The 21,032-nt window shown below is 37.2% G+C and overlaps 1 protein-coding gene across 7 annotated transcripts in view; it reads left to right on the top strand.

Moving 5' to 3' along the window:
* Positions 1–21,032, top strand: part of CCDC141 (coiled-coil domain containing 141) — a 284,155-nt gene that overhangs the window by 49,865 nt on the left and 213,258 nt on the right. For all 7 annotated transcript variants that reach the window (XM_072612514.1, XM_072612510.1, XM_072612511.1 and 4 more), the window contains exons 5-6: positions 1,837–1,945; positions 4,788–5,041. In XM_072612514.1, coding sequence (XP_072468615.1) covers positions 1,837–1,945; positions 4,788–5,041 — 363 coding nt within the window. The remainder of the gene's footprint in view (positions 1–1,836; positions 1,946–4,787; positions 5,042–21,032) is intronic.

Genomic DNA, 21,032 nt, shown 5'->3' with positions numbered 1-21,032 from the left:
CCTGAATTAAGGGATGGCTATGAGAAGAGGGAGAAGGGCTCAGATATGAGAGATATGGATGAAGATACAGAAAGATTTGGCAACTCTTAGGATATATGGAATGAGAGAGATTGAGGAGTCCTGCATGACCGGGAGGTTAAGGACTTGGTAGACTGGAAGAATAGTGGTGCCTTTGGCAGACCTAAGGAAGCTTTGAAGAAGGATGGGTTTGGGAGGAAAGGTAAAATAATAATTTATGTTTGGGACATGTTGAAGAGAAGAAAAGGGGGAAGAGAACAGAGGTTATTAAATACCTACTATGTGCCATGCTTTGTGCTAAGTGCTTTACAAATATTTGAGCCTCACAACCTTGTGAAGTAGCTTCTAATATTATCCTTATTTTACAGTTGAGGAAACTGAGGCAGAGAAGAGGGTTCTTTTTAAGTGACTTGCCCAAAGTCACACAGGGTAATAAGTATCTGAGGCTGGATTTAAACTTGTTTCTTCCTGATTCCAGCCTCAATCTTTAATCTACCATAACTTTTGATTTTGAGATGTGTCTAGGACATCCATTTTGAAATACCCATTAGTTGGCTGGTGGTGTGAGACTAAAGCTTGAGAACAAAAGTGGGGTTAGACATATAGATTTTTGAGTTACCTGCATAGAGATTATAATTAAAATCATGGGAGTTGGTAAGGTCACTAACAGAGAGTGTAAAGAGAGAAGAGAGATGCCTGGGCTTGGGGTACACCCACAGTTTGGGAGCATAATATTTTTCTAATATTTTTTTTTGTTAAATATTTCCTAATCCCATGAAAAACATTTTTAATGTTTATATATTTAGTTTTAGTTTTCAACTTTCACTTTTTTAAGATTTTTGAGTTTAAAATTTTCTCCCCCTCCTTTTCTCTTCCTCCCCAAGTCGGCATGCAGTCTGATATAGGCTATACAAGTACAGTCATGTTAAACATATTTCCACATTAGCCATGTTGTAAAGAAGAATTAGGACCTAAGGGAGAAACTGTGAGAAAGAAAATAACAAAGGGGGAAAAGAGAGAGAAAATACTATGGTTCAGTCTGCATTCAGATTCCATAGTTCTTTGGCTGTGGATAGCATTTTCCACCATGAGTCTTTGGGAGTTGTTTTGGAGCATTGTCTTGATCAGAGTAGCTAAGTCTTTCACAGTTGATCATGCTTCCAGTATTGATGTAACTGTGTACATTGTTCTCCTGGTTCTGCTCATTTCACTTTGTCTGAGTTCATGTAAGTCTTCCCAGGTTTTTCTAAAGTGTACTTTCTTGTTCATCATTTCTTACAGAATAATAGAATTCCAGTACATTCATGTATCACAACTTGTTTAGCCATTCCCCAATTGAGGGGCATCCCCTTGATTTCTTTGCTACCACAAAAAGAGCTCCTATAAATTTGTTTATTCAAATATATCCCTTTCCCTTTTCTGGAATGATATTTTCTCTAGCAAATGAGAAACAACAGTGATGATGATGAAAGTAATTTTCTAAAGATAGTGGCATCAATAGCTGGGGAAATTAGGAAGGGCTTCATGTAGGAAGTAGCACTTAAGTTGCTCAGAGGAATCCTGGGATTACAAGAGCTGGAGAGAATGTCTTTCAGGAATGGGAGACAATCTATGTAGAGGCTTGGAGGTGGTAGATGGAATCTCATGTACAAACAAAGCAAGACAAAACAAAAAAACAGCAAGAAGGCCAATGTGGTGGGATGTGGAATGCACGGGGAGGGATAGTGTCACAATGCAATAAGACCTTGGTGAAGATACAAATAGCCAAATACTATTTTTCTTTCAAATTTCCTTTTTTTGTATGTATTTCTCTTGCAGTTTGCTATTAAAATAGACCAAGCTGAAGACTTCCTGCAGAACACCCAAGAGTTTGAGAATGCTGAATCCTTAAAATCTCTTCTTCAACTCCATGAACACCATTCTAAAGGCAAGAGACACATTTGCTACTACCGAACTGCTCATCATGCGCTTCTAGAGATCTTAAAAGAATAAATGTGAAAATGCAGATTGCTGGCCCTTTTCAATTCTTTTCTTCTACATAGCATGATTAATGCATAGTTCTGACCATAACAGTAGAACTAAGGCTTCCACAAGAGATTGCAGTCATCTTCTGTGAATGATTATTATAAGGTTCAATTGAGCGTAACCATTTTTACATAAGATCTCTAGAGGAGGAATAAGCCCTGTTTCATTTAAAAACTAATGTAGCTTTCTATTAAAAAAATAGTAAAGACAAGTGTGTTTCACTTCCCATCCACTTCCACACTCACACATGAAAATCCAGAAAAATATGGCACAAGCTACACAACATAAATAATGGTAACTGGCATAGTAGATAGATTACTGGGCTTGGAATCAGGAAGACCTATCTTTATGAATTCCAGTCTGGCCTCAGAGACTTACTAGCTGGGTGACCCTGGGCAAGTCACTTAATCTGGTTTGCCTCAGTTTCCTTATCTATAAAATGAACTGGAGAAGGAAATGATAAACCACTTTGCTAAGTATCTTTGCTAAGAAGACTCCCAAAATGGCATCATGAAGAATTGGACCATGACTGAAATGACTGAACAGCAACAGTGGAAAGATATAGATAGGTAGGTTCCTGACCAGTGTTTGCAGGCTAGGCCTTCTTTCTCAGATTGGGATAGTCAGTCTGCTCATCTAAATACTTTCTTCTGTGGAAGAGATGATAGGCACATCAGGAATAAGGACAAAAGAGCAAAGGCAGCCTGAGGCCACTGGTGTAAACAGTGATGCCTTAGAGAAGCTAACCTGGGATATGGCTATAGCCCTGGCTTCATTTTTTAACTATTTTTTTCTTTTCTTTAGAGACTAAGTTTAGTTGTTTTAATCCTACAGTGGGATTACAAACACTGCCAGTATCTTCTAAATTCTGGTACCCTACAGCAAAGCTTATGTCTCTGAATGGGATCAAGAGACTGTCAGTAAGCATCCTCTCCTTTCATTTCAATCCCCATCATATCAGAATATTTTGAAAAGTTGTTTTTGAGAATTCTAAATGGTGCTATCAATGACTATTTACCATCTACTAATGATCATGGAATTAGGAATTTTCTGAGAGCAGAGAGGGTAATTTTTCCTGCACAGACTTTGAGAACTCAACATGCCTATGTGTAATTTTGACTGGCTGTTGCTGTACAGGCCCTTGTGATTGCCTGGTACTATAAATAGCATGCCACTGATCAGGATTAAAGCAGCGAGTCACACATTTCTATCATGCCACAATAATCTAGTTGGATCCAAGGCGAGGGAACTGAATCACATGAAATTCCGCTCAGGAGACTGAGGAGTGAATCGAGCCCAGGTAACAGAGATGGGTTCTGTAGTCTCAATTCAATCTTCATTGGGCTGACACGCTCATCACATAGCAATTTAACACTGATGACCTGACAGTGATTGATGCTTTTGCTGATAGGAGCTTCATAACTGAGGCCATCAAAGGCGAGTGTTTGTCAGAAGGATAGGAGGACTGGGGAAAAGTCAGACTTTCCCAAAGGGTTTGAGGATGGAGCTGGAAAGGTGGAGGTTAGTCATCGATGTCTCTTTGTTCCTTTTCTTCCAATTTAACAGCATTTGAGGCAACAGCAAGCTGGTTTGCATGCAGCATCTGGGGTGGGTTGGGGAAAGAGGCTAGCAGGTCCTAGCTCTTCAGACTGACAGCTGAAAAGAAGGTCCTTAATTTCAGTGCCATGGAAATGGCTCAGAAGAGCCTGCTGGGCCTCTTTGAAGTCCAAATAAATGGATGGAATGTTGGTGGAGGGCAAGTGCCAGGGCTGATTTTCTGATGAGTAAAGGCCATTTAAGTCATAGTCACAAAACCCTCATGGGGCAATTGGAACAGGTCCAATGAAGCAGATTCGGAAGGAGCAGAGTCCAAGGAAGAAACCCTCAGCCTAAGAGCCAAGAGGCCACTAATGGGTCCATCTTAAGTAGGTATCTTCATGTGACTCATCTTTCCTATCCATAAAATGGGAATGATGAGGGCTTGAGAAACAAATTACTTATATCATTTCTTACGACTTTTATTACCAGTAAAAACACAGTTTTGAGATACTGAGTGAGTCATGAAGTGTTGGGATGATGTGACTACAAAATATAGTTGTGTAAACATATGCTATTATTAAACATATATTATACCTCAACTAAATGGTGGCCTTAATCAGTGTTTTCCAGTTTTCCAGTACCTAACAGTTCCACATCTGTTGCATAGTATAGTTAAAAAAACACCAAAATATCCTCAAATATATACATTTGTAAATATCATCCATAATATTCAGAAGGTCACAGGAACTTTTTTAATTTTTAACTTAATTTTATTTTGTTAGGTAAATTTTATTGATGCTTTGTTGTTTTACATCACTTATATTTGAATATATGTCTCAGTCTTACCTTAGCAATAAACTAACTGCTCATTATAATTGAGAAAAGGTGAGCAAAGCCAATGGGTAGGGTTTCTGATATTGCCTTCAACATTCTGTTCACTTACTTCCCCCTTGCTTCTCTGCTGGAGGAAGAGGAGGAAAGTATCAATCGCAGGAGTTTAAAAGAAAAATTACAAATCTCTTCCTTTACTGATTAAAGTTTAAAGTAGAAAACCATAATAGCTGACTCAAAGAATCACATAATCTTAGAACTGGAAAAACCTTCGTAACTCAGCATTTCTTTTCCAAAGGTACTTCCAGACCTGAATATTGCGACATGTAGGTTGGGTCTCATGGAGATTTGGTTTGCCATCTCTTTTCTTCCAGAGCTCTTAGGAAGATCCCTAAACCTCCTAAACAAAAGTCAACAACTGACTGAATTCATAGAAAAATTCAAATGTGATGGACCTAATGTGAACCCCGAGTTGATTCAGGGGGCTCATAGCAGTTGCTTGAAGATTGACAGCCTTCTTGAATTGCTACAAGACAGGAGAAGGCAGCTGGACAAGTATCTGAAGCAGCAACGCCAAGAGCTGGAGCAGGTTCTGCAGATTTGCCAGTGGGACCAAGAGGAAAACCAGGTATTTATCCTACGAGGGATCATTGATGATGAATGGACTCAGCAGAGAGCTATGGGGACTAATACCTGGGTTAGTTGTGCTTAGGAGAGAAGATTTCTCTATGTTTCTCGGTCGTTTAAACCATTTGTAGTAATAAAAAAAACTGAGCTTTGCAGCATGGCCAGATGTTGAGTGACTCTGAGCTACGTCTACCTTTCAACACGTGCGGATGAGGAATACTTGTAATACAATAGGCTTTGCAAAGTTTTTAAAATCTATTGGCCACGTATGTAGTGAGCATATGTGGGAAACAGAGCATGAAAGGTGACCCCCTTTTGCTTTTGTAATTTTCAGGTAGTCTGGAGTTAAAAACAAACCAACAAACAAAAACCTAATTTTATCAAAATGATAATAGTATTTTATTTTAATTTAAAGCAAGGCTTCTTAACCTTTTTTCTGTGTCACAGACTCCTTGGGTGGTCTGATGAAGCCTATGGACCCCCTCTCAGAAAAATGTTTCTAAATGCATAGGATCATGAAGGAAACCAAAGATTCATGAAAATTAAGATATAATTAGTTTTGTTAGCTAAGTTCATGGAGACTTTGAAACGTACGCTTGAACTCCCAAGGGGTCTCTAGCCCCCAGGTTAAGAACGCTTAATTTAAAAGTTTGGTGGGAGGTAGAGAAATTTCTCATAAGAAAAAATGATTTAAAGGCAGATTTTGGGGGAGGGGGTTGGCCTATACGACAATTGGGAATCTATAAAAAAAAAGAGGAAAAGCAAATATATTTTTACTAGAAAATGATGCCATTGATATCTCAAAATAACAAGAAGTCAAACATTAAAGACTGATAAATGTTCTTCAGTTAAAAGTGATAATTACGCTTTCATAAGTGCTGCAGACTTTGATTAAGGCCACCCCTTGGCCAGCCAATTCTCGTTGCATTTCTGCTTCACAGAAACATTAATCTTTGCAGTCAGGTGCTTGTTAAGGTTTAAGAATGTGCTGTAGGCATGATCACGGTCAGAGGATCACACAAACGACATCCCAATCTTTTGCAGCCTTCACATTTCCTCTCATGCAATGGAGTAGTGATTTTGTGAGGAAAAGGAAGATAATTCCCTCCTCAGTGTTCTATTAAAATAGATTACTTAGTTTAGTGGGTAAAAGGTGATAGACTCCAGTTCAGTAAAAGTCTCTGCTTTTACGACAACAGAGAGTTCATAGAATTGGATCTTTTAAAATAGCATTTTATTTTTTCCACTTACATGTAAAGGCCATTTTTAATATTCATTTAAAAATGTTTTGAATTCCAAATTTTCTCCTTCCTTTACCCCTCCCTAAAACAGTAAGTGATTTGACATAGGTTATATATCTGAAATCACGTAAACATATTTCCATATTAGTGATGTTGTAAAAGAAGAAACAGACCAAAGGGTAAAAAATAATGAAAAAAATATAGTGAAAACATAATGCTTCCATCTGGATTGAGACTACTTTAGTTTTTTTCTATGTATGTCAATAGCACTTTCCATTATGAGTTCTTTAGAGTTGTCTAGGATCATTGTATTTCTGGGAAGAGCTAAGTTATTTATAGTTGATCATCACACAATGCTGTGTACAAAGTTCTCCTGGCTCTGCTCATTTCACTTTGCATCAGTTTGTGCAAGTCTTTCTAAAATCTTCCAACTCATCATTTCTTATAGCACAATAGTATTCCGTTACATTCATATACTACAACTTCTTCAGTCATTCCCCAATGGATGGGCATCCTCCCAGTTTCTAATTCTTTGCCACCACAAAAGAGCTGCTATAAATATTTTTGTGTATGTGGGTCCTTTTCCCTTTTTTATGATCTTTTTGGGATACAGAACTAGTAGTGGTATTGCTGGACCAAAGAGTATGCACAGTTTGAATGCTTTTTGGGCATAGTTCCAAATTGCTCTCCAGAGGAGGATTTGGAGTCAGGAAGACCTGAATTTAAATCAAGTCTAAGATACTAACTACTATGTGACCTTAGGAAAGTCACTTAACCTCTGTTTGCCTCAGTTTCCTCAACTGTAAGATGAAATAATAATAACACCTACCTTGTAGGGTTGTTGTGAGGATCAAATGAGGTATTTGTAAAGAAAAAATGAACACTTAGCACAGTGCCTGGCACATAGTCAATGCTATATAAATGCTTATTCCCTCCCTTTCCCCTTCACTTTCCTGTTTAGAAGCAGAACCTCATGGGACTGTTATGGGGTTTAATGAAGTATAGAGCAAAACAGTAAAGAGAGGTAATATAATTGAGTGTAAACAGTGTGAGACTTGGTGTCAAGAGAGACATGATTTAAAATTGTACTTCTGATAGTTATCAGCTGTGTGAACAGGGACAAATCACTTACCTATAAAAATAGGACAATAATACCTGTAGTACCCACCTCATAGGGGTACCATGAGATTCAAATAAGGTAATGTATGCATGCCCTTTGCAAACCTTAAAGCAACATGTAAATGTCAGTTATAATTATAATTAACTGAAATTAAAATCCCGATCTTCTAATGCCTTTTCCAGAGCTTTTATCATTATGCAAAGGTATTTTCTAATGGTATCTTTTATAATGAATTTCTTATTTTGGATTGTACAGAAATCTGGCTAAAAATATTGTGTCTTACAGTGTAAAAAGAGCTGGTCAAAAAGCAAAAAATTAAGTCCAATCGATTGTGTGATATCACATAGGGGAAACCAAAAAATTGTTTCATTAAATCAATAGTTTTAAATGAATTCAACTAAACTTCATAAATATATATATATGTATATATGTGTACATATATACATATATATATATATATACACACACAGCTAAAAACCCCAATAATACTATATCATAGACCCACCCACTGAGATGATAAAAAATGTTGTCCTTTATAATAAGCACTTCTGTCAATCACTCAGTTTACATTTATTAAACTCTCACTATGTGCAACGCATTGTATTAAGTGCTAAGGATACAAAGAAAGGCAAAAACATGATCCCTGCCCTCCAGGAGCTCACATTCTAAAAATATTAATGGTCAGTCAAATAAGTCCCTCTGCAGTGTTCTTTATAAAAGCCACTTCCACAAATTATTCATTCATTAAATTTTTATTAAGTACTTACTATATACCAGGCTCTCTTCTAAGCACTAGGGATAATAGAGAAAGGTAAAAGCATAGTCCCTGCTCTCAAGGAGCTGGCATGCAAATAACTATGCACATTCTATCTATCTATCTATCTATCTATCTATCTATCTATCTATCTATCTATCATCTATCATCTATCTATCTATCTATCATCTATCTATCTATCTATCTATCTATCTATCTATCTATCTATCATCTATCATCTATCTATCTATCTATCTATCATCTATCTATCTATCTATCTATCTATCTATCTATCTATCTATCTATCTATCTATCTATCTATCTATCATCTATCATCTATCTATCTATCATCTATCATCCATCTATCTATCTATCTATCTATCTATCTATCTATCATTTATCATCCATCTATCTATCTATCTATCTATCTATCTATCTATCTATCTATCTATGTATCTATCTATGTCTGTCTCTCTGTCTTATCTATCTATCTGCCTGTCTGTCTATCTATCCATCTAAAATAAGTAGAAGGTAGTCTTAGAGGAAAGAGATTAGCAGGGGGAAGACCAGGAAAGTTCTCTTGTCAAAGATGGGATTCTAATATTTTTCTAGTTTTGTACTTTGTTGATTACATATATACTTTAATCAAAATGCATATGGAATAAGAATACAATTTAAAATAGAAAAAAATAAAATTAGAAACATTTGGGGAATATTTTTTAAAATCAATCAGCTCAAAAGGCAATCAATCGATCTACCTCTCTTCATCATAGCAGTGTTGATATATATATATATATATATATATATATATATATATATATATATATATATATATATATATATATATACACACACACACACACATCACTCCTGGATAATCTTACTGGCTTAATGAATGGGAAACTGTGGAAATTTGGTTGAAGGAGCCCCTCCCTCTTTTCAATTTATGCTCCTAAATAGTTATTTTTAATATGCCTTTGAAATTCTGAAATGCTGACTGTAACTCTCTTAAAGGGTAGAGAATATTAATGATGCTAATGAACTTAGTATCATTAATGAAAGACTGGATCTGAGATTTTATTGATGTAGGACATTCCTGGAAGAGGAAACCAACTTTATCAATGCAGATTGCCATCTCCTCTGCAATATAGTCTTAGAGGATGATACTTAGATCACTGAGAAGGTAAATGATGTGCCCAGAGTCACACACTTAGAAGCAGGACTTGAACACTGGTCTTTCTGGGTGAGGCTGGTTTTCTAGGCACTATGCCATTACTATCCAATTAAAAAGCAAGCAAACAAAAAAACAATCAGGTTATCCAAGGTAGGAATAGTGTTCTTTGACAAGTGGTATATTGGCTCTGAATTCTTATTAAATACTAGAGCTTCTTACGTGGTGTCTGGTTGCCCATGATTGGTTAGAACTTTATGCCAGTGAAAAAAAGAGTGTGGGTTTGATCTCATTATGGTCCAGTTAACTTTGCTTTGCCTTACTGTATATTTACCTCCATTTTTCAGTTCTGAAAATATATACCTTGGTTGAAAGATGGCTTAGATGAGAGTAGAATAATTCATGGTGGAAACTCACCCTATATGAATACTCTATTGATAGCAAATCAGTAACACTAACTTTTGCAAAGGTGTCCTATCATAGAACAATATGTGTGTGTGTGGGAAGGGTTGAGAGAGAGAGAGAGAGAGACAGAGAGAGAGAGAGACAGACAGACAGACAGACAGAGAGAGAGAGAGAGAAATAGAGGAAAAAAGAGAATAAAAACTTATCTACTGATAATCTAGAAATTACTTTTTAAAAATTTGTGTTAATAGATTTTGTTTTCATGCCTCTATTTCCAAAAATGTCTCTCTAACAACTGCTACTTAGAAAGTTTAGCTGATATTAAAAAGGGGATATGTGTGGAAGGGATGAAAGTGGTTCTAGAAAATTAACAAACATCAATTGAGTTTTACAGTGGAGTAAAATTAAAAACACATCTACGCAAAGAAGAGGAGATGTATTTTGTCATCTCTTCTTTGGGAGCAAGCTTCATTTAATTACACAGCACAGCCAAATTTAATTGCATAGCACTCAATTTCATTTTTTCTTTCTTGTTTTTCCCTTTACATGGTTATAGTTGTGTATATTGCTTTCTTGGTTTTATTTCACCTTGCATTAGTCCATATAAGTCTCCAAGTCTATTCTATGTTTCATATTGATCATTTCTTACAGTACAATAATATTCTATTGCTTTATTGAATCATAAATTGTTTAGTCATTTTCTAAGCAATACATGTTATTTCCAGTTCTTTACAAGTACAATATAAGACCATTTTGTCTTTGGCCTCTTTCAAGTATGTATGTATATATACATATATATATATATATATATATATATATATATATATGTATGTATATATATATATACAGAGAGAGACAGAGAGAGAGAGAGAGAGAGAGAGAGAGAGAGAGAGAGAGAGAGAGAGAGAGAGAGAGAGAGAGAGAGAGAGAGAGCAATGGAATCTAATTCAAAGGCAATGGACATGTTATTCATTTTCTTGACATCATTCCAAATTGCTTTCCAAAATAATTAGACTAATTCATAGATTCACCAATGGTGTATTATTAATGTGCCTATCTTTTCATATGCTCCTCCACATGGACAGTTCCCATCTGATCTCACCTTTGCCAATTTGATACATGTAAGCTTAAACCTCTTAGGAATCTTGAAAGCATTTTCCTCTGCATTTCTTCCTATTTGTTGTTGCTTTGTAGAAATACTTTTGATTTTTATGTTTAAGTTTATGCTTTACTGAAGCTATTTTTTCAGTGTCTTTGCTGATCCTCTGGAGTTTCTTAAGTAGACTATCATGTCATCAGCAAGTAGGGATAATTCTATCTCATTTATGCCTGTCTTTAGGCTTTTAGTTTCTTTCTCTTCAATTAATACTATTGCTAATATTTCTTAAACTATGTCAAATAGTAGTAGAGAAAGGCGACACCCTTGTTTTATTTATTTCTTTACTGGGAAAGCTTCTACAATTTCCTCCTTGAACGTTGTGCTTTTTGGTTTTAGATACATTGTTGTAATTCAGTCATTTTCAGTTCTGTCTGATTTTTCATGACTTTATTTATGGTTTTCTTAACAAAGATACTAGAGTGGTTTGTCATGAAGAAACTGAGACAAACAGAGGGAAGTGACTTGTTCAGGGTTCCATAGACAGTGTTTCAAACCAGATTTGAACTCAGGAAGATGAATCTTCCTGAGTCCAGGACTGGCACTGTATCTACTATGTCAACTAACTGCCCTTTAGATATATACTTTTATCACATTAAATGGTTCATCTACTGTGCTTTAAAGTGTTTTTTTTTAAAAGCATTTATATTTCCTTAAAGGTTTTCCCTCTGTTTATTGATATAACTGTGTGCTTTGAAGGTTTTTCTTATTTTTAACATAGGTATGTTAATTATTTTCTTAACAATGAATGATTCTTAAGTCTCTGGTACAAATCCAGCTTGACTACAGTGAGTAATTTTTGAATATATTACTGTAGAATTTTAAGTGAGATTTTATTTTAAAATTTTGAAGCAACATTCATTAATGACATTGGTTTGTAGTTGTCTTTCTTTGTTTTACCCTGTCATTATTTGGGTATTAGAACTCTACTTGTCTCACAAAAAGAGTTTGAGATAGAGCATTTTCTAATTGTTAAAAATAATTTGTGTATATATTATATACACAATAATTAATACAATATATTTATTGTTCATTAAATATTTAACAGAATTCACTTATAAATCCATCTGGATGACAATTTTATTTCTTTGATAGTTCCCATGTAGTCAGTTTAATTTCATTTTCTGAAATTAGATTGTTTAGGGTCTCTATTTCATGTTCTGCCCATTTGGATACTTTGTAAAAATCCTCCATTTCTCTTAAATTCTTGATTTTGTTTGCATATAATTTGCCTTTAATAGATTTGGACATTACTGAAATATTTTGTTTACAAAGAAAATTTCTCAAAGTGGTAGAAATATTTAAAATATTAAAGCTGGACCTTTAAATGTTATTCTGGTGCTTCATCACGATGTATAGAGATCCTTTATTCTCAAAGGCAGTGACAACAGAATGCTGATGCCAACAGATCCTACCAATATGGAATTGTGTTTGGTTCTGGCAATGGTCTGGGTTTCTTTTGTCCATGAACTACTCTAGCTAAATTTGGAAAGGCTCATCAACATGTTGGTTTTAGGACGATAAAAAATTCAGAAGCAGCCACTCTCATAAGCCCTCTCCTAATTCATAGAAGGAATGAAGCCTGCATTAGTGGAGAAGAAAATCAGTGATCCAAATCACAAATCCTTAAAGTACTGAAGAATTAGAAGTGAATGGGCATTAGGAATGATCTAATTCAATCACTTCCCTTTGCAAATGAAGAAACTGAGCTCCAGAGCAAAAACTTTACCCAAGTCACACATGTGGTGAATAAGTGACCTAAATTTTCAGCCCACATTCTCTGACCCTGAATTCAGTCCTCTTTCTACCACATTATATTACTGTTGCTATTTTACATTGCAATAGTTAAAAATCACATAATGACTTTAGAAACGTTAGATTTTACTTCGCAACTCAGATCCGCATTCAATCTTTCTTTTGCCATGAATGCAGAAGGAAGAAATTGTTTGACAATACTATGGTCAGCTTATATTTAGCTGTATTCACTAGAAAAAGCATTTCTGATTTCTGATTTCAAGGAATGCAGATACTTTCTCCCAGATTTCATCACTCCTGTTGATATTAACCCTATAAAAAAATCCTCCTCTAATGTCTCATCATGGTCTGGAGATCTCCCTTCCTCTCTCTCTGCCCTTCTCCTTCCCTTCCCCTCCCCTCCTCTCCTCTTTCTTTCCCAAAACCTTAAACCTACAGCGCTCTGAAGTTAGGATGCCAGTGAGCCCCTGCCTAAGGGCTCTTCTGAACCCTCTTGGCTTTAGAGTGAGTATCAATAACTGTTGCTGTTTCCCTCCCAGTCTGATGTCTTTCTTTTTTCTTGGCCTCATTAAAGGGGCCATGCCCTGGCTACTTCTTCTTCTTCTTCTTTTTTTTTTAAATTAAATTTGTTTATTTAACTTTTAACATTCATTTTCACAAAATTTTGGGTTACAAATTTTCTCCCCTTTTATTCCCTCCCCCCCCAAACACCAAGCATTCTAATTGCCCCTATGACCAATCTGCTCTCTCTTCTATCATCCCTCTCTGCCCTTGTCTCCGTCTTCTCTTTTGTCCTGTAGGGCCAGATAGCTTTCTATAACCTTTTACCTGTATTTCTTATTTCCTAGTGGCAAGAACATTACTCGACAGTTGATCCTAACACTTTGAGTTCCAACTTCTTTACCTCCCTCCCTCTCCACCCCTTCCCTTTGGAAGGCAAGCAATTCAATATAGGCCAAATCTGTGTAGTTTTGCAAATGACTTCCATAATAGTTGTGTTGTATAGGACTAACTATATTTCCCTCCATCCTATCCTATTCCCCCATTACTTCTATTCTCTTTTGATCCTATCCCTCCCCATGAGTGTCGACCTTGAATTGCACTCTCCTCCCCATGCCCTCCCTTCTATCATCCCCCCCACCCTGCTTGTCCCCTTATCCCCCACTTTCCTGTATTGTGAGATAGGTTTTCCTACCAAAATGAGTGTGCATTTTATTCTTTCCTTTAGTGGAATGTGATGAGAGTAGACTTCATGTTTTTCTCTCACCTCCCCTCTTTATCCCTCCACTAATGAGTCTTTCGATTGCCTCTTTTATGAGAGATAATTTGCCCCATTCAATTTCTCCCTTTCTCCTCCCAATATATTTCTCTCTCACTGCTTGATTTCATTTTTTTTTTAAGATATGATCCCATCCTCTTCAATTCACTCTGTGCACTCTGTCTCTATGTATGTGTGCGTGTGTGCATGTGTGTGTGTGTAATCCCACCCAGTACCCAGATACTGAAATGTTTCAAGAGTTACAAATATTGTCTTTCCATGTAGGAATGTAAACAGTTCAACTTTAGTAAGTCCCTTATGACTTCTCTTTGCTGTTTACCTTTTCATGCTTCTCTTCATTCTTGTGTTTGAAAGTCAAATTTTCTTTTCAGCTCTGGTCTTTTCATCAAGAATGCTTGAAAATCCTCTATTTCATTGAAAGACCAATTTTTCCCCTGAAGTATTATACTCAGTTTTGCTGGGTAGGTGATTCTTGGTTTTAGTCCTAGTTCCTTTGACTTCTGGAATATCCTATTCCATGTCCTTCGATCCCTTAATGTAGAGGCTGCTAGATCTTGTGTTATCCTGATTGTATTTCCACAGTACTTGAACTGTTTCTTTCTAGCTGCTTGCAATATTTTCTCCTTGACCAGGGAACTCTGGAATTTGGTCACAATGTTCCTAGGAGTTTCTCTTTTTGGATCTCTTTCAGGTGGTGTTCTGTGGATTCCTTGAATATTTATTTTGCCCTCTGGTTCTAGAATCTCAGGGCAATTTTCCTTGATAATTTCGTGAAAGATGATGTCTAGGCTCTTCTTTTGATCATGGCTTTCAGGTAGTCCCATAATTTTTAAATTGTCTCTCCTGGATCTATTTTCCAGGTCAGTTATTTTTCCAATGAGATATTTCACATTATCTTCCATTTTTCCATTCTTCTCGCTTTGTTCTGTGATTTCTTGCTTTCTCATAAAGTCCTTAGCCTCCATCTGTGCCATTCTAATTTTGAAAGAACTATTTTCTTCAGTGAGCTTTTGAATCTCCTTTTCCACTTGGCCAATTCTGCTTTTGAAAGCATTCTTCTCCTCATTGGCTTTTTGAACCTCTTTTGCCAATTGAGTTAGGCTAGTTTTCAAGGTGCTATTTTCTTCAACATTTTTTTGGGTCTCCTTTAGCAGGGAGCTGATCTGCTGTTCATGCTTTGACTTCATGTCTCTCATTTCTCTTCCCAGCTTTTCCTCTACCTCTCTAACTTGATTTTCAAAATTCTTTTTGAGCTCTTCCATGGCCTGAGCCCATTGGGTGGGCTGGGCCACAGAAGCCTTGATTTCTGTGTCTTTGCCTGATGGTAAGCATTGTTCTTCCTCATCAGAAAGGAAGGGAGGAAATGCCTGTTCGCCAAGAAAGTAACCTTCTATAGTCTTATTTCTTTTCCCTTTTCTGGGCATTTTCCCAGCCAGTGACTTGACCTCTGAATATTCTCCTCACACCCACCTTGCCTCCTGATCCTCCCAGCCAGCGTTTGGGGTCTGAGATTCAAATGCTGCTTCCAGCCTTAGGGCTTTTGGTGGGGGCAGGGCTGCTATTCAGTGTGAGATTAAGTTCAGGTGCTGAGGTCTGGGCAGGGCCGCCTCTCAGGCTCAGTTCCCTCAGGGGGTTTATGCACAGACCTTCCACAATGGATCCAGGCTCCCGCCCGCTTGGGGAGCCCCTGTCTGCAGCCGCCTCTCAGCTTCTACCTCCCGGGGGGGCCTGAGTTATGGGGGCACCCCACTCCCCTCTCGACCCGCCAAAGAGACTCTCTCACTGACCCCCGTCACCTGTGGGTGGAGGGACTTGTGTGGCCGCTGGAGATCCCATCCCTGAAGCCTGCTCGGATCTTTTCCTCTCGGTGCCACAGCCGCAGCAGGGCTGTCCTCAGCTCCCAGTCCTGGCGCCCAGTCCGCAGTGCGAAGGACCCCCCGTGAGAGGTTTGCAGGTCTCTCCGGAACAGAAATCTCCCTTGCTCCAATGTTCCATGGCCTCTGGGTGCAGAATTCGCCATGAGTTACTTCCCTGTAGCCGTTCTATGGGTTGTGGGTTCGGAGCTATGTGTATGTGCGTCTTTCTACTCTGCCATCTTCGCCCTGGCTACTTCTTAAGCAGATCTATTCAATGAATGGGTATTACCTCACCCTAAGTGAGTACCTGCAAAGACCTTGGTCTGAAAGGCCCAAGGTCTCCCAGTGCCTCCTGGGTCATCTCCAGTCATCCTGATGAATATCTGGTCACTGGATTCAGATGACCCTAGATGAGAAGTGAGGCTGATGACCTGCACAGTCTTCCCTCACTCAAAACAAAGTCAAGTGCAAGTCATGTCATCATTTCTCTGATGGCATGGTCTTCTTAGGCAATGAAGGATGACCACAATCGTCTGGAGATAACCGAGTCCTCAAAAATATTCCAAAACACCAGCTCTTTCAGCCTCTAACAAGATGGATTCAAAATTCTTCATATTCATTATGTTTATGACACAATAGTATTCCACTAAGTTCATATGGCACAGTGGGCCCATTTTGTGCTTTAATTTAGTTATTTTTTTGACAGGAATTTTATTTGGTTAGAAATACCAAAAATTAATTGGAGAATCATAGTGCTGATTCAGCAGAAGCATAGTAACAGGGAAATTTGAATGTAAGATCTCTGCAGTTTTCTGAATGAGTGTGCTATTCAAGATACATTTGGTACTTGTTTATTTTTAAGTGCTTGTGGCCTAAAGCATTCGTATCAGAACCTAGTGCAGAATCCAGAAGTATGACTAACTCCCCTTTGTTAGGGGAGGTAAATGACTAAGGATCACAACTGATAAATAAGATTTCCATCAGTGGCAGCACCAAATAACAACCCCAAACTTCAACTCTCCATAATAGACAGAATGAAAAATGCAGCTTCTTTCTTCAGATTCTAATAAGAATTGGATGAGCTGATAAGCATAATCATAATACTTTTCTTTATCAATGTTTTTAATATGTAAAAATGTGCACTTATTTTAAATAGAAAGTAGAGCAGCTGACCTTCCTTTTCAGTGCTGGCAGCATTTTGTTTTGCAGATAATCTACTTCATTAATGAAAATCAGAGGCAGATTGGGGTATTTTGTGCATAATTAATTATCTTGGCAAGAAGATTTATGAATGTAATTTTTCTCAATTGCTCTAATCAGGCTTATGTGAGACAAACAAATAAATTAAACCTAAGTTATTCATGGTCTCTTTGTACAAGGCTATGTCAAGGGCACAGAGGAGAATTAGACATAAGGATAGAAAACTACTTTTCACTACACTGACTATACATCTGTATAAAGATGGATGCTGTGGAAGAATGAGAGTTCTGTCAACAATTGGGGGTGTTAATGAGTTATCAGTTTAGTAGTGATATATATTATATAATATTTATATGCATTATAGTTTTTTATTAACAATTAAAATGACGCCAGAAATGACTTTTCTGTGTATCAATCATCTGCCTGATGATCACTGAAAATGTGAGTGTGTGTGTACGCACACTCAGTGGCCTACATAGGTAGAAGTGTGCTCCTCTGTGGACAATGCTAAGATCTCCTTGTTGGAATGGAGAAGTTTGTGTATTTGAATGTAGCTTTCAATCGTTGTGTGGCATGTAGCCAAGAGATAGGTAAAAACTACCATGTGTGAAATCCCATTGGGAATCAGTTTCATTACTTAAATAGCAGCTGATTTAATTACATTCGTAGAATTTCCCTGTGAAAAACAAACTCAGAACTCGCATCTGAGAACAATTAGCAGCAATAGATATCCACTATCTTAAAATTGTTATGGGGGTATGCAATTTTTAATTTGACAGAAATTTAAACTAATTAGAAATTTCTAGATGAAGTAAAAGTTATGAAGTATATGCTGTGCTAGACTAATCTTATTTTCTTTTTTCTCAAGAGAATGCCATAGACACAGTACAACATCTGGGTTTCAACATAGCATTTGACAACATTTCTCAAGATGTCCCTGAGTATAAGATGGAGAGATATGGACAGGATGACAGGACAAGTAGATACAGAACTAGTTGAAGGATAAGAACAAAAGAGTCTTTAGTGAAGAGTTCTAAGATTTTGGCCTGATTCTAGTCAATATTTCTAGGAAGAAATAAATGGCATGCTTATCATATTTGTGAATAATACAACTTATATTGGTAGCTAACAGGTTGAAAGCCAGAACTGGGGCCCTGAAAGATCTCAACAAATTGGAAGGATGAATAAAATCTGCTTTGCTTATTTCAATGCCTCTCTGATCTTACAGACAGTGGAGTATTCCCACCATGGGTTCTAATTGTGAACCATCTATGCCTTCTCAACCTGTACAATTCTTATACACATTCTTCCATACATTTTGTAAATAGGACTTACCCAATGATCTGGAGGCCTTTTAGGCCTTCTTACATTTTAGGAGGAAAGCACTATATATGTGGGCTGTCCGTATGTAATCCTTTGTTCTTGGCACATGACAAACTCACCTCCTTTCCAAACTATATACATCTTAATACTTTTTTTCATAATTAATTTGTTTTCAGTTTTCAACAATCACTTCCATAAGTTTTAAATTTTCTCCCCCTCCCTCCCCATGTCTCCTTCCTCCTTCCCCAAAATGGCATGTAATCATATGGGTTCTACACATAAATTATTATTAAACACATTTTCACATTACTCATGTTGCATAGAAGAATTAAAATGAATGGGAGAAACCATGAGAAAAACCAAACCAAACCAAAACAAAAGAGAAAATAGTCTGTTTCATTCTGCATTCCAACTCCATAGTTCTTTCTCTGGACGTGGATGGCACTTTGCATTATGAGTCCTTCGGAAATGTTTTAGGTCCCTGCACTGCTGTGAAGGGCTAAGTCTATCAGATACAGTCCTTGCACACTGTGGCTGCTACTGTGTATAATGGTCTCCTGGTTCTGCTCACTTCACGGGGCATCAGTTCATATAAATCTTTCTCAGTTTTTCTGAAGTCTGTCGGTTCATTATTTCTTATAGCACAATAGTATTCCATTACATTCATATGCCACAACTTGTTCAGCCATTCCCCAATTGATGGGCATTCCCTCGATTTCCTGTTCTTGGCCTCCACAAAGAGAGCTGCTATAAATATTTTTGTACATGTGGGAACCTTTCCCATTTTTACGATCTCTGGGATACAGCCCTAGAAGTGATATTGCTGGATCAAAGGGCATGCACATTTTTATAGCCCTTTGGGCATAGTTCCAAATCGCTCTCCAGAATGGTTGGATCAGTTCACAGCTCCACCAACAATTAATTGGTGTTACTCGCTCACATCTTCTCCAACATGTATCATTCATTTTAATACTTCTTATGCCACTTTTTGCATGTAAGATCGTCATTGGAAATATATGACAGCCTACTTGTGTATATCTGTAACTTTTTCTGTGACAATCTCAATGTTAAGAAAAGATGCACTTTTAATAGAGTTTTTGCAAAGGAATGTCCATACAGTCATAGGCTTCTAGAATTAGAGTGTGTATGGGTGTGGGTTCTATGCGTCTTCAGAAGTTCTCTAGGTCAAACCCCTTATTTGACAGATTAGGAATCTAATGACCAGAAAAGTTTTAATCTGCATAAAGTTATAGAAATAAGTGGTAAAGCTGGAACTATTAGCCTAAATGCTTAGAGATCACATTGTATATTTTTTTGGGTCACCTTCCTATGTCTATATTTTAAATAAATGAGAAACAGGCAAATGCAATTGACTCCAGGTCATTTAGGGTGGCTCTCTGTATATTGGAGAAACAATGCTCTTAATGTCTCTGGCATTCATACACATTGCCAGTGACCTGGGCAAGGAATTATAGACATTGCTTCCTTTCCTGATGATATATTCTAATTGCTCCTGTGAACTTCCCTCTCATGAATCAGGTAAAGCAAGAAATAGAAGTCAGGGTTGGAGACTCCCACTCTCGTCTCATACCCTGCTATATGGGACAATAAATAAAGAGTATAGACCAAAATAATACGTACTTATAAAGAAACAGGAGTGAAGGGGGTAAGGCACTTTAAAAAAAATGAACTTAGCAATTGTGCCATGAGGCACATTTAGATTGACCATTTAGATTCAGAGAATTTAAAGAGAACTTAGTCCAATAATCTCATACTACAGATGAGAAACTTAAGGTCACACAGCTAGTTTGTGGCAAGATTGCCACTAGAATTCATATTGTCTTCTATTACTCTAAATCCAATCCCATTACATCATATTGCCTCTCAACAGGGTCACTCATTCAAAACCTTAATAATTATTTTACTACCCCCCATAGTCAGGCAGCACTGGATTAAGTGGTATGTTTGGTGACTACTCGTCCCTTCATTAAAATTTGCAGAAAAGCAGTGTGAAAGAGCTGATTTAATCAAATTTTTCAGTTGGAAAGAAGAAAATTAGTAGATAGCAAGATAAATGAACATTATCCAGAATTGTTTGTTTACCCTCTCATAGCTCATGTAGAGTAGCTCTTGTGGAAGACAAACTTTCCTAAACATGTAACAAGAAAACATTTTTTTGGTCCCTTAAAGCAGAAACTTATCTAGGGCACATCCAAGCTTCAGCAAACTAATGAAGATGGGTCAGAAGTCTGTCTTGGAAATGGATAAGCCCAAGTACTTAAAAAAAAAACCCCAACATATTCCTTTACACTTCTATCCTGTCTCCCTACCTGTCCCCTGCAGGACTCAGGTAATGGAGTCAGCTTGATCTGCTCTCCATCTGGCATTTCTTGTATTTATAGGTTCATGCCTTTTTGTAAAACCAGTTACTGTTTCCATCTTTACCTGAATTGTCTCCTAGGAAATAAATGCAACTGGTTGCTGTTCCATAAGAGATTGAGAATAAGAAAAACAGGCTGGTATATTGAGAGGAGGGGAGTTTATGATAATAACAACATGCCTTCAAGATCAAAGTACTTACTCCAACTGTTACCTATGGCCATCAAGTGTAATTGAACACAACTGTGTGTAGCCTTGATAATTGGAAGAGAGCCTGTCAAGAAGCCTAGGGTTAAGGAGATAAACACTTGATGACTTTTTTCCTTTATCAGTCCTCCTGTCTCTAATAGCAT

The sequence above is a fragment of the Notamacropus eugenii genome, chromosome 5 (genome assembly GCF_028372415.1).
Source record: "Notamacropus eugenii isolate mMacEug1 chromosome 5, mMacEug1.pri_v2, whole genome shotgun sequence".
Taxonomy (NCBI): Eukaryota; Metazoa; Chordata; class Mammalia; order Diprotodontia; family Macropodidae; genus Notamacropus; species Notamacropus eugenii.
Note: the sequence above shows the minus strand (reverse complement) of the source record. Positions and strands in the feature narration are given on the sequence as shown.